Source organism: Penaeus vannamei, chromosome 10, assembly GCF_042767895.1.
Source record: "Penaeus vannamei isolate JL-2024 chromosome 10, ASM4276789v1, whole genome shotgun sequence".
NCBI lineage: Eukaryota > Metazoa > Arthropoda > Malacostraca > Decapoda > Penaeidae > Penaeus > Penaeus vannamei.
This window is the reverse complement of record NC_091558.1, coordinates 24,618,395-24,632,318: the sequence shown is the minus strand read 5'-3', so window position 1 is coordinate 24,632,318 and position 13,924 is coordinate 24,618,395. Positions and strand designations below refer to the sequence as shown.

The following is a 13,924-nucleotide window of genomic DNA, read 5'->3' as shown; positions in this document are numbered from 1 at the left end:
GTGGAAATGCTATGAGCAGTGCTCTTACCCCTTGTGAACCCGTGCAGGTGTTCATGGGGGGGACCCGTTTTCCATCGGAGCCTGTTGAGTACCATCTTTTCAGCTGTTTTACCCAGGCAGCTGAGGAGAGATGGGACGGTACTTGCCAGGCTCCTTTGGCTTTGGGATGGGAACTATTGTGGCTTGTTTCCAGCTCTGGGGCACCGTGGCTGTTTGCCAGGATTTGTTGATAACCTGCAAGAATGCAAGTTCTCCTGCAAGGCCTAGATGCGAAATGATGGGATGAGAGATCCCATCAGATCCCGGTGCTGACCCAGAACTGGATTTGTATGATTTTCTTAGTTCCCTAAGAGAGAACAAGGCATCTGCTTCATCAGCTTCGAGTGCCTTGTCTCTTATGAGAGCAAGTCTTTCTGGATTTAAGTTTTGTTGTTTTTCTCTAATCATTGGAGGCAGATTGTTGGTGTTGGTTCTGGCAGAGAACTCAAGCACCAATCTGTTTGCCTCTGATTGTGGGTCATGATGAGTGCATTTCGGGGCTTGGCGGCTTGTCGCTTGCCTGACCCGTTTCCACAACTCTGTAAGGCTGGTCTGGTACCCAAAAGACTGGCACCATACCAGCCATTTTTCCTGCCTTACTCTGTTGGCAGTTTCCTTGGCATCCACAACAGCTTCCCTCAGCAGGGCCAGATTGTCGGGAGATCCTTGCCGTCGGAAGTTTTTTCTACACATATTAACCCTGTGGTTGACCTCTTTGATCTCGCCATTATAGTACCAGGCGTCTTTGTGAGTTCTGGACCATGGACGAGTTTTGGGAATGGTTTGTGAGGCTGCCTGGTTTATGGCCTGGATTAGCCTTGCCTCTAGCACATCCACATTTTCATTATTGTTATTGGGTTCATTGTCTGTCAGACATCGAGCCAAGCCTTCTTGGAAGGCAAACCAGTTGGCCTTGTCAGTTTTCCATTTAGGAATGTGATGTGGTCTTTGGGCTGGAACTGCATCCATTAGTGTGGTGACTATGCCGTAGTGATCACTAGTAACCGTATCATCGACACACCATCGAATTCTCTCCACCATTGTTGCAGTGGCAAAGGTGAGGTCTAGGTCCCCTCCCTTCACATGCGTTGGTTCTTTGGTGTTGAGAAGAGCGATCTCAGGGAATGTCTCAAGCACTTCTGCTATGTGAATGCCTGCCGCGTTCGGCCTTTTACGGGGATTCAGCATGGCCATGTGTGCATTGGTCTCCCCCTATGATCACTCGGTCTTGTGCTGCAGTAGCACAGACCTGGTTTAGATCTAAGCTCTCACACAGTGGTTTGCTATAAATATTGTATATTTTTATAGAGCCCCCAGGTAGCTGAATCTCAACAGCAAGAGATTCAACACCATCTCCACAGTGCGGCGGATTGGCTATTAAGGAGCACGGGATAGCTTCTTTTACCAGGGTCATCAGGCCTATAGCACCATCCAGGTGTGGAGTGGTGAAGGCATGATATCCTGAGAAGCACACGGATCCCATTGTTAGTGTCTCCTGGAGCATGACGACGTCAATGCTCCTTGCTCGCACAATGGACTGGAGAAATGAGTTCTTGCTTTTATAGCTACAGATATTCTACTGCAGTATGCTTAGATTGTGTGCCATGATGGTTGCTCAGTGTCACTTGCTTCATCTTCCGATGCCCCAGTGCTGGTGGCATCAGATAAATACAGATCCTCATTGATTGAGGATTGTACAACTTCCTCTAAGTCAGACACTCCGGTTAAGGCCTCACCAGGGGGTGTAGGGCCTAGGTTGGAAGTGTCACCTCGGGTCGGAGGACGAGACTTTGGCTGTACAGACTCGGCCTGCTGCACAGTTTCAGCCTGTCCTGACAGACTAGCTGGGGTTTTATGTGGTGTTTCTTTTGAAGCTAGCCTGCCATCCGAGGATTTAGGGAGGGGGGAGATGCTCGTTATCGGTTTGGAGGCTTCTAGTTTCCTTCCCTTCAGAGCCGCCACAGTTTGGGTCATAGCCGTCATGGCGACCTCCCCAAGGCTGTTGCTACTGCAGAAACTACAGCACTCAACAGTAGAGTCATATCTTTCTCGTCAAAGAAAAGATTATCTTCTACTGGGGGGACCATTGCTGTGGACTTTGAACCTTTTTCCCTTTGGTTCTTTTTTGTGGTTTTGCCACTAGCAAGCTTGGGGAATTCCTCTCTGTTAGAGGTATCCAATTTTCTCTGTGGGGGCGACTCCTTCCTCTTAGGAGGTCGGGGAGTCTTCTCCTTTTTATTTTGTTTTTTGTTTTGGCCCCAGACATAGGTACCTGGGGGCGCAAGGACAAAGTCAGGACGCTTTTTGGCTAGCTCCTGCTTTTTAATCACAGCCTGTTTCCTGACAGAGCAAGCCAGGCTCCAGGCATGATGTTTTTTGGCACAGTTTGGACACTTGGCTGTTGTGTCCTTCTGGCCATCTTTGTGTGCCTTAATACACCCGTTTCGTGTGCCTCGCTGCATACACCACATTTGGCTTTGGCCTTGCAGTTGGCCTGGTGATGCCCGAATTTTTGGCACATGAAACACCTCAAGGGCTCTGGCACATATGTCCTGAGCTTGTATGAGCCCCAGTTACCCAGATCAAGGGTGGTGATTGGGGCTCCCTTGAGGATGACAAGGACTTGCCTGGTTGGAGACTTCCCTTTGGTCATGCGGGAAGCCTCCACCACTTGTGGGAGAGACGTGATCACCTCCACGTCGAACCCTAGTGGAAAGCCAAGTAGCACCATCTTGGATTTTTTTCTCTTGGGAGGTCAGTGGTGAGATACACACCTTCCTCCCATCTTTAAGCACCTTGATTTCCTGCAGGAAGTTCATGGTGGCTTTGTCTTTGGGGGCAATGATCATGCCCTCATCTCTGGAGATTCGGATTGATAATCTCACATTTCTTTCCTTCTCCAATGCCCTTACCAGCTGGTATGCATTGTTGAAGTCTTCAGGTTTTTTTGGTACCTTAAACCGCGTTAGTCGACTTGGGGTGTGTTCTGCCTCTTCTTCAGAGTCAGTTTCCACCCTTCGTCGCTTCACGCCTCCCCTTTGCAGGGGTTTAAGGCCTTTGGAAGTGGGGGCAGTGGCTGGTACAGCTGGAGTCCCTTCTTGACTGAGGGAGTTCTGAGGGGAGTTCAGGCTTCCCTCAGTCTGGTGTGCATGGACAGACTTTGTGGTTGGTGTTTCTGTCTTGTCCTTGCTCGGTTCAGCAGGCCGGACACGTTCGGCCTGCTTTTGGATTTTCTTTCGCCCCCCTGCAGCCTTGAAAGGCTCCAGGGTTACTGCCATGGTCGGATTCATTTTATGGTGGTCATTAGAGAGTTGGAAGTAGATTTGTCCCCTTTCGGGGGTTATCTTTATACCTCCTCTCTGGGTGAGGTCTGAAGAAGGGCCTCACAAAAAGCTCTGATCCCTACACTCGACCCTTCAGCACCACAGGACAGGAGATCCCCCTGGGTGGGCTGAATTTGGAGTTTTGGTGTGGTAAACGCTCTGCACCCCAATCCTGCTACAAGGGGGTGTGATCACGTCACCGCAGCACAGGCGAATGTTGGAAATCAACGTTTCCCGCAGGCCCAGGCTGCACCAGGAAGTCAGAAAGAGAGGGCAAGAGTTAGACACCGAAAAGACGCCCTTGGTGCGTGGCCACAAACTATGTCCAGGACCAGAGGGTCCAGACCTGGTTTGTAACCTCGCTCTCCAAGGGAGCGGTAGTGGGGCACTTACTACAAGAGAAGGCCTGGCCAATTGTCGCGGCGAACCACGAGAAATTGGCGGAGCTCTCTGTGTAGTTTGTTGTCAAAGAATATCGTAATCAAGCTCAAGTCTGGAGGCTTTAGCTTTGGAGAATCACGCCAAGTGAGTGATAATAATGCCTCGCCAATTGGGTGATCTCTATTTGCACACCACAGGAGAGAGGGCCTGTGAGGTGTGTACACCACAGGGGAGAGGACCTATCATCCACGATAGCAAACACGATAGCAAATACGAAAAACCTTGGACCCAAAGATCCAGGTAAGCCCTATTGTGGTAAACGACAATGGCACAAGTAATATTGTAGCGATTCCTGATTGGCCATCAATCGAGAACCGCACCTGACCTGTGATTGGCCGACTCCTGCCTCGGGACCGCCCAAACTGGCCGAGTAAACATCGCCGGTCAGGTTCATAACCAGCCGGACCTGAGGGAAGTTCATACAGGGCATACCTGGATCTTGAGGTCCAAGGTTTTTCGTGTTTGTCATCGTGGATGATTTAAAGAGATTTGACACCCCCACGACGAACAAGACGATTGGCTCTTGGTGTAACTGCTTTGGGTGCAGTTACGCAATACCTGCTTTGGGCTAGTGCCTTTAATTACAGCCTTGATGTGCGAGTAATTAAAAGCACGACGCACAGTGGCAGCTGACGGTTTCGCTGCGAAGTGTTCGGCCGAACACATAAGGGCTCACGCCCGTTCGGCAGGGTTCCGACCCCGACCGGCCTTCCCAAATAGAGACTGTTAGCTACCCTGTGTGCTTCACCGTTTTTGATACCATTTCCGACCTTTCATCGTCCAGTTAAATTAGCTCTGCTAGCTTCCCCTCTACCCATCATCCATCACCCTCGCTATGGCGTAACCCTATGGGTCACGTTATCAAATTAGCGTATTCTGGGGAGCCTATCTCTTGCGAGGAGGCTCTCCAGAATATCTTCATTATCACTGAGGTGGCAGTCACACACCTCTTTAAGGTCCATAATGGCTTCAAAGTGACAGTTGCCAAACCCGAACACCTGACCCCATTTCTTTCGGCCGACGGCCAAAGAAAGTTAAAAGACCACGGCTTCTCACCTGTTCCCTCCCCCGAGATGAAGGCTAAATGTACGATCGTGGCCAAAAAGATCGACAAGACGATCCCCCCACGATCGTGCGAGTCCATCTGCCAGGAGGTTTCCGTCAAGAACGGTGTCACTGTTCTCGACGTCTATAAGCCACCCGAGTCGCGAATCGTCAAGATTCGCGTCTCATCCCCCGAGGAAGCCCAGAAACTTCTCTCTCGTGGACTCATGATGTTTAATACATCGGTCCCCACCTACAACCTGGAACCCGAATGCTTTATTCACATCGACCAATGCCTAAACTGCTACCGCTTCCACCACAAAAAACATCAGTGCACACACCCCCAGAGATGCTCTCGGTGCGCCGGCGACGGTCATTTCTTCGCCAGGTGCACTGAAAGCATCAAATGCTGCAACTGCGAGGGATCGCATGTCGCAGTTAGTGGATCCTGCCCTAAACGGAAGGAAATACTCAAGGCAAAACGAGCTGAGCTCCGCCAAGACACAAACACTGTACCTTCCTACGCAACAACAGCTGCCACACGACCTGCTCAGACCAGTACACCCAGACGACCCACGACTTCCCCTCGGACAATTCTGCCCACACAACCCCCAACAAGCACTCTCACACCGAACACAAACCCAAAAATCCAAGCCATCTTACACGTAAGCCTCATTGCTGCCAAGTACAACGCAAAAAGATTCGCAAACATTGTCCCTATCATGCTACAGAGAAACGGCTTCCCCAGCATTATTGTCCCTGAGGAAATCTTTGAAGACGAAAACCTTTACATCCCTGAGTACACCACAACAAACACAGAAACCACAGGAAATGAGGTGACAGACACTCACCCAGAGCCTCATTCTTCCTCACAACATCGACACCTCGTTTTGCAACCTCAGCCACAACGAAGACAAAAAGAAACTGCACAAGCACGCCAAACTACAAAAACCACTGATCACAAACGAAAACAAACCACACCACCATCCATGCACACAAAAAAAGACAAGAAGGATCCTCCTGCCCCTGAAGCTCGTCGTCGCAGATTGGATGACACCATTCTCGACGACGATAGTAGCGACTCCGACATCGATGTCGAGAGCGTTCTCGAGGCCGGGCTTGGGCTCTCGGCTGGAGCCATGCTCCCTGCCAGGGGACCCCTGGGACAGCGCGGAAGCATCGGGAATTGGTCCGCCGATTCCCAGGACTTCCGCGTCGGTTCACAGGACTCCCTGCCTGACCTCGAGGAGCCGCCGATCGCGCGTCGATCGCGGAGCCGCTACAGGGCTCAGGTAACACCACGCAAGGTACACCCAGGTAGAATGGGTGTACCTTGAGTGGCTAACTGACGACCGACCGAGCCGACGCGAGTTCTTCCACCCCGGTGGAGGACCCCGTGTTGGCTAGGTCGATCTAGACGCGCAATCCCACGCACGAGCTGCATCTAAACAAAACAAAAACTCTCTCCTTCACACACAAACATTTTACTCTCACTAACAACAAACACAACTCCAGCTTGTTCTGATGGAATAAAGCACTCAGACGGTTCCCTGTAGTGGGTCGTGACCGATCTATTACACGTCTGAACTCCGCGAGGAAGCCTCTCGCTTCCTCCCTAACATCCTGTGGGGTGAGTTGGCCTGTAGACAGACCAACAAACTCCGTGCTTGACTCACCACTGGCTGGATGGACTCACCCTCCATCCTTCGTTCCGGCAGGAGATCAGGTTTAGGCCGCGATCTCTTTCTTTGGCATGGGACAGGAAATGCAGTCTTCGGGTTTTGCAGCATCACTTTGAAGCCACCTTCTACTCATTCCTTTCAAATTTTCCCCTTCCCCTATCCACTCGTTTTGTTCATTTTTCAGTGTTCAGTTTTGTGTTCTCTTTTTCTGTCTGTTCAGTTTTTGTTGTTGTTTGGTTTTTGTTGTCCTGTACCTTTTTAATCTCACAAATAAAGTAATCTCCCCCAGGTACTGCCCTCTCTTATCCCCGTTTTTAAATACCTTCACCTCGTCTCCTGACGCTTGTGACACCACCTCACCCCTCACCCCTCACCCTCATTCATACCATATCCCTGCCATAGCGTTGACCCTCATCCTTATCCTTACCCTGACATCCCGCTGGTTCCGGTTTCCGACACGTGGCGCTTGCTGCTAGTACTCGTGCCAGGACCACAAATCCTTTAGCGTAAGGGTTTGTGCGAGCCGAGGAAAGAAGCGTCACGGCCAGTGGAGTTAACCAAATCGTGGTGAGGCCGCCCGAGCCGCGCCCCTCCGGAAGACCTGCGGCCGAGGGAGAGAAATCTCCTCTCGACCCGGGCGGGAGTGGCCAGCCTCTGTGTGGCCTCACTCGAGCTTCATCCTGCTTCAGCGGTGATGGTTAGCCGAGGGACAGCTCTGGAGCCACGGTCGAGAGGCCGTGGCTCCGAGCATACCGCAGATGGCGCCAAAAACCTGCTAACTTCTCTCCCCTCCCCCTCAGTTAGCCGAGAGGCTCCGTGGACGCAATAGCGGGGCTCCACTCCCCGTGGGAAAATTGTGGCGAGGCGAGCCGCGCTCAAGGCCGTGGGGTATTCCCCGCGCCACGAGTCGCGACCTTGCCTCGCCACACGATCCCGCGGGGTGCGGCCGCGCGGCGAACACGCGAGTCTGCCGATGGCGCTGAGCCCCTCGATCCTTTTCCTCTTTCAACAAACCCACTCCACTATTACCCCAGGGTTACCCCGCAGGCTGGGTGAAGCCCCGGCTCCTTCTTCTCCTCCTGAAATTCTTTTCCTCCTCCTTATCCTTCTCCTATCCCCACTCTTCCTTCCCCCCCCTCTTCTCTATCTTTTAGTTTTAGTTAGTTAGGGAAGTTCAAGGAGCCTTGCTTCCCTCCCTGTTAGTCCATTCAACGGCACACGGGGGTGTGGGCAGACTGTCGTCCGTCCCTGACGCTGACGCGAGGATCTAGTCATTCAAGGCGCCGAGAGCTAGCCAAGCACGCAGTCAAGGAAGGAACCGAGAGCTTGCCAATTACGCAGTCAAGGAAGGAACCACGCCAAGTGGGTGACTTTCATGCCACCGAATGTCACTTCGCCAATTAGCCAACGATATAGCTTCCGACCTATAACCAGCATCTTTGTTGGAACCATAAGAGTATTTTTTGGCCCTCAGTCACTTCCACTTAGTGTCCCCTCCCGAGCCAAGGTGAATCCCGCGGGCAGTGCCACAAGGGGGGCCGGTAGTTGGCTGCTTTCAACTCGGGAGAAAGGTTCCATTATTAGGGTTTGACTTTCCTCGTGTTTGTCATAGGTAATCGAGGAAAGGGTAGGGGAAGTGATTGATCTTAGCTTCGTTCTTTGTCTCCATTTTCTTATCCTCCGCTATGGTGACAACAAGGAAGAAACCTCCACGTCCTGTACCTGCAGAGGCTACAGGAAATCCAACCCCACCACCACCTGCGTTGGACACCGGTGCCTCTACTTCTATGTCTCCTCCTGAGGAGCATACGGGGATCTCCAAGGAACCTCCAGGCATAAACAACGAACCCTCTACCTCAACCGCCTCATCTCACCAGTCCTCCACCAGCTACATAATCTCCACCAATGAAGACTTTCCTACCTCCATTGAAGCCTTGTTGGCTCTGGAGAAGGACTTTCCCTCACTGAAAGTTTCCACCAGCATCAGCAACAAAGGAGATTACATTCTTAAACCAGTAAATCCAGATTCTCTTCAGATCCTAGACAATACCAAAGTACTCAGCACTGGAAAGACCATCAATCTTTCCCCATACTGCCGTCCACCCAAGAAAATCAAGATGGTTCTCGAGGGTTATCCGCTTGGATTCCCACTTAGTCGTCTTCGAGAACACCCTCTCATCGACTCTGCCTCACGCCTTATTGCTCGTCCGTCTAAGGAAGAAACTCGTCAAGTTCTTGTCAATGTTTTGGGTGATCCACCAACAGAGCTCCAATTGGGTATATTTGGAACCTTCCGACTTAGGGAGTACTACCAGGAACCAATCAGGTGTGGAAAGTGCCAACGCTTCGACCACCACGTTTCGAAATGCAGAAGTAAGGCTAGATGTGGAGTCTGTTCTGAACCCCACCTCACAGACTTATGCATTACAAAACTGAAAGAAGGTTACCCTACCACTGCCAAGTGTCCCAATTGTGGGGACTCCCATCATGCTTGGAACCCAAAATGCCCAGAGAGGCTCCAACGTCTTGTCCTTCCTTCTAAAGTAGCTCTCTCATCAGACCTAGGGCCTCCTAGGACTTTCACAAGAAAGATTCATACATGGAACACCAGTTCCCCGGCTGACTCTCCCTCTACATCTCGACTTTATTCCTCTGCCATCAAATCCACATGGCGAAGACTGCCCCCAACTAAACAGCATCCTTCTCCTCCTGTAATCCTCCCGTCCAGTAAATGCACTGGTTGCGGCACTGCTAACAACTCCCAAGATATGGAGTTCTTAACCACAATCCTGCAGATGGTCTTCGCCCTTGTTGGGAAGCACGCCAACCGAGAAAACATACAAATGGCTATACAGACCATTCTCAATGTCAAACCTGCAGAAATTGCAGGAACCTCAGACGCGGCACCGGAATCAGCTGCTGACCACCCCAACATCGCGCAAGCTATGCCACCTGAAGATGCTCCTGGTACTTCTTTAGAAACCAGCGAGCCATCTAACCATACAAACCTCACATTGTCTGCGGTGTCCTCCCATGACACCGAATCCACACTTTCAGAAGGACTCTCACAAAGGAAACGTTTCAGGAGATTATCCTCTGGAAGCGAAAAACTCAAGAAGAGTAGTTGCTCGTCTCTTGAAACAGGACCTCAACTGAACCAGCATTCCACCGACAACCAAACCGCAAATGACGAGGTTGAGGATTTTGACCTTAACTTTCCAACCCTCCACCCGATCACTGTTCAGTCTTCAAAAGACGGAACTCCACCGGTAATCCACATACCTAACGGACCTCCCCCGAACGATTATGCAAACTCTAACTTCAGTACTGACTCCAACGATGGCCAATAACCCAAATGCAGAAGAAAAGATCAAACTCCTTCAGTGGAATATCCTTGGTTTTCGAGCCAAGTTACCTCTACTCACACTTGCACTCGCCGAACAACGTTACGATGTCGTTCTGCTGCAAGAAACTCTTCTTCAAACCAGCATCACCATCCCGAACTATAAAGGATTCCATCAATTCTACAGCCAAGGTCGTAGCAGGGGACTAACCATTCTAGTCCGTAGAAACATACATGCCGAGCCTCTCCAGATAACTGCTTTCTGTGGACAAGAAGTAGAAAGTTTAGCTGTCACTATATCCCTGCACAACACCAAATTACAGATTTATAATATATATCGCCCACCCAGACTAGGTGCAACCCTCAAATTAGATCACCTTTTTGCTGCTGTTAGTAGCTCCCCGTCCATAGTAGGTGGAGATTTCAATGCTCACTGTCCGACTTGGAACAATCCGTTGTCCTCCTCTGCCTCACGATTATGCAGGGCCGGAAACTATCTTAACCAGATGCTCCAGACCTTCCCAGCTACCTCTCTTCTCAACAAACACGTGTCCACACACCTCAGAGGGGGTGTACTAGACCTCTCCTTCGTCTCCACGTCATTACTACCTTTAACAACCTGGTCTCTACATCCATACTTAGCCTCTGATCACTTTGCATCCACCATTACAGTTGACCTACCTCGCCTACAGAGGTGCGCTCCCGAACCACACTGGAACTTCAGGAGAGCTGATTGGCACGAATTTTCTTACTTGATGGAAGAATGGGCGGAAACTCACGTGCCAGCTCATGATTTAGAAGACCAAGAAAAAGAGATTGTTGCCGCCCTCCAGCAAGCAGCCAATCAAGCCATTCCCAAAGTAGGCACCAGTGTCTTCACTCACAAAAACGGCTGGTTTTACAACGATAGAGTCCGTGAACTTAAGCACCGTCTCATCGTATTGAAGAAAAAACTCAAACAGCATTTTTCTCCCTCCCTTCTTGAAACCTTCCGAGCAGCTCACAGGTTGATCTGCAAAGAAATTCAAGAAATCTGCACCAACTCTTGGTTAAAATGGTGTGAATCCCTTAATGCTCACACTTCCCTCCATGACCTATGGACGAAACTTAACAGGGTCTCTGGCAAACATAAAAATCAACCTAGACACCCTCAGCCATTGCAGATTGCAAATGATCTCATCCAATCCTTTCAAGCAAGAAGTAGCAATACACAGTTACCGCGATCCACCCTCAACAGAACCCAGAACCTCTCACATCACCGTGAACTCAGTATCCACACTGCTATTGCTCTCCCCTCAGACCTCGATGTCCCATTTACACTGCAAGAGATCAAGAAAGTCATCAAAACCAGCAAGGATACAGCCCCAGGCATAGATAAGATCTCGTACTCTATGCTCAATCACCTCGGCGATCATGCACTCATGCAGATAACCAACCTCTTTACAACCTCACTCACCTCAGGCCGACTACCGTTCCAATGGAAAGAAGACAATATTCATCCTATTCCAAAGAACACCACACCTCCCTCCTACCGTCCCATATCATTGTTATCATGCCTTAGCAAAACAATGGAACGAGCTATCTTAGCAAGACTCAAACACAAAGTACCCCATCCTGCCAAGAATATTTTCGCTTACTGCAAGGGACTTGGAACCAAAGACAACCTCGCCGCAATCCACAGCACCCTTGATGGAAAAGATGGTCTTGCAGTCTTCCTAGACCTAGAGAAGGCCTTCGAACTTGTGAGACGGGAAGTCATTGTTCATATCCTTACCTCAAGAGGTATCTCGGGCAAGATACTCTCCTGGACTAATGACTACCTTCTCCATCGCAAGGCAAGAGTCAGATTCCAGGAGCACTACTTAGTTTTCAAGGTTTTTGAAAATGGAACCCCCCAAGGAGGGATTTTAAGTCCGTTGTTCAATCTCCTCATAGCAGAACTCCTTGCCATTCAACTCCCTCCGGCCACACACCTTTTCGCCTATGCTGACTACCTCCAACTGACCGCCACTGGCGCCTCTCGATTCCCACATGCTCAGCAAGCTCTTGATCTCATAACCAGAAAATGTCACACCCTAGGACTTAAGTTAAACTCAAACAAGACGAACGCTCTACAAATCAGACGCTTCATTCCCAACCACCATCTGTACATAGAAACCAATAAGATAGAGTGGGTCACCTCCCACAAATGCCTCGGAATCATTCTCAACACTCAAAATGATTCCTCTTCTCAATTAAAAAACCTTCTGGACAAAACCAAAGCAAGAATCAATATCTTACGATGTCTCACCTCAACAAGATTAGGAGCTGGCTTCCATGTCTTAAGATCATTCTACGTACACGCTATCCGGTCGCTCATAGACTACAGCTCCTTTTCCCTACTGTCTCTCACCCCAGCCCAGGTTAATAAACTTGAAACCATCCAAAACAGGTGCATGCGTGTCATCCTCGGTGCCCCTAGGTGGATGCGCCTCGTGAACCTGCGTCTGGAGGCCAAGTTAGTTCCCCTACATATAAGAATCCAGCAGATTGTTGCAGGTCATGTCTGCAAGATAGTCTCCAATCACAGACAGTCACCTCTGGGAGATTCTCTAAGACGGATCCTAGACACCCCTCAAGCCCCTCATCGCCGCGTTCTTCCCTGGCATCATGAAATCCATCAAAGCATCACCTCCTTCAACCTCCTTCCTGCTCTATTGTCCCGCGGCATTGATGCACCACACCATGGATATGCAGAACCAAATCCCTGGGAACCACCACTTGCAGCTTTTCTAATTAACAGTCTCCCGAGACCTAAGAAGAATTGCTCTCCAAATGACCTGCAGAATCTACAAGAGACTATCTCTTCAATTGAGAATGACAGAGACACGACTGTCATCTACACTGATGGGTATGTTGATCCAGAATCAGGCAGAGCCAGAGGTGCATTTCTTTGCAATGACTATGTACAGGCATCGAGACTCAGCAATGATTCCTCCATCCTCCAGGCAGAACTGTTCGCCATTCAATCAGCATTGACTTATGTGCTCTTCTGTACAAAATCTACAGTATGTATTTTCACGGACTCCCTCTCTGCCATTCACACCTTACAGAACCGTGCTCACTTGGACAATGTTTACTTAGCAACATCAACTCTGTTCAAGCTACAACAGCTGACTCAACAAGGCAAGACGGTCCGAATAATGTGGATTCCCAGTCATGTCGGATTAGAAGGCAATGATCTTGTAGACTCTGCAGCCAAATCCAGCCTCCACCAAACTCGCTTACAGCCGATTAAACCAAGCATCAGCCAAATCAAAAACAGAGCCAAGATTACAGCAAAGCAAATTACACTCATCCAACACCAAGTCTGGGTTCAAGCAGGTTCACCTTCGGCGACCTGGTACAAAACTGTCACTGAATATGAAACCATCACCATCCCCCGTTCCATGTCTAGGAAGGATGCTGTCATCATCCACCGGCTACGGCTAGGCTATCCTTGTAGCTGGGAGATTGACGAACGAGTGCCAAAAGAGTGCAATTATTGTCAGACTGTAGTGAGCCATCCACTAACACACTACCTACTAGACTGTCAGGCACTCTATCACATTAGACACCACAATTTCAGCGACGTACCAAATAGAGAAACCTCACAGAGAAGCACTGTAGCAGCAACTTACGCCCGCACCATACTTGACTCAGAGGAATCTTTCAAAACAATCTCTGCGGCACCTCCCCCAAGATAAACTTTAACCGAGGTAAACTCAATACAAATCAAACTCAGAATAAGTTCACTTCACTAGCACCAATAACCGGGTGGCGAAATCTAACTCACTTACGCCGAAGAGACCTCTGCCTTACCGGGAGGAGCTACTTTCCTGGACTTCTGCGGAGACAGCTTCGTCGTCGGCGTGACGGGGCGACCACCGTCTTACTTCCTGGAATCCTGCTGGTGCTGCTTCGCCGTGGCGCATCGTCGGTGTGGAGCTGCTTGCGGCGCTCTCCTTGTTCCTGATGTTGGGTAAGCTCTGGCTAGTAATTGCCGGGGCTGGCCACTTACTGTAGGGTACGTG

At 50.1% G+C, this 13,924-nt stretch overlaps 1 protein-coding gene across 1 annotated transcript; it reads left to right on the top strand.

Annotated features, from left to right (window-relative positions):
* The first annotated feature begins 8,214 nt into the window (after positions 1-8,214).
* LOC138862891 (uncharacterized) lies at positions 8,215-13,597 on the top strand. The gene is made up of 2 exons (XM_070126079.1): positions 8,215-9,798; positions 9,914-13,597. The coding sequence occupies exons 1-2, from the start codon at positions 8,215-8,217 to the stop codon at positions 13,595-13,597; spliced, it is 5,268 nt and encodes a 1,755-aa protein (XP_069982180.1).
* The last annotated feature ends 327 nt before the right edge of the window (positions 13,598-13,924 follow it).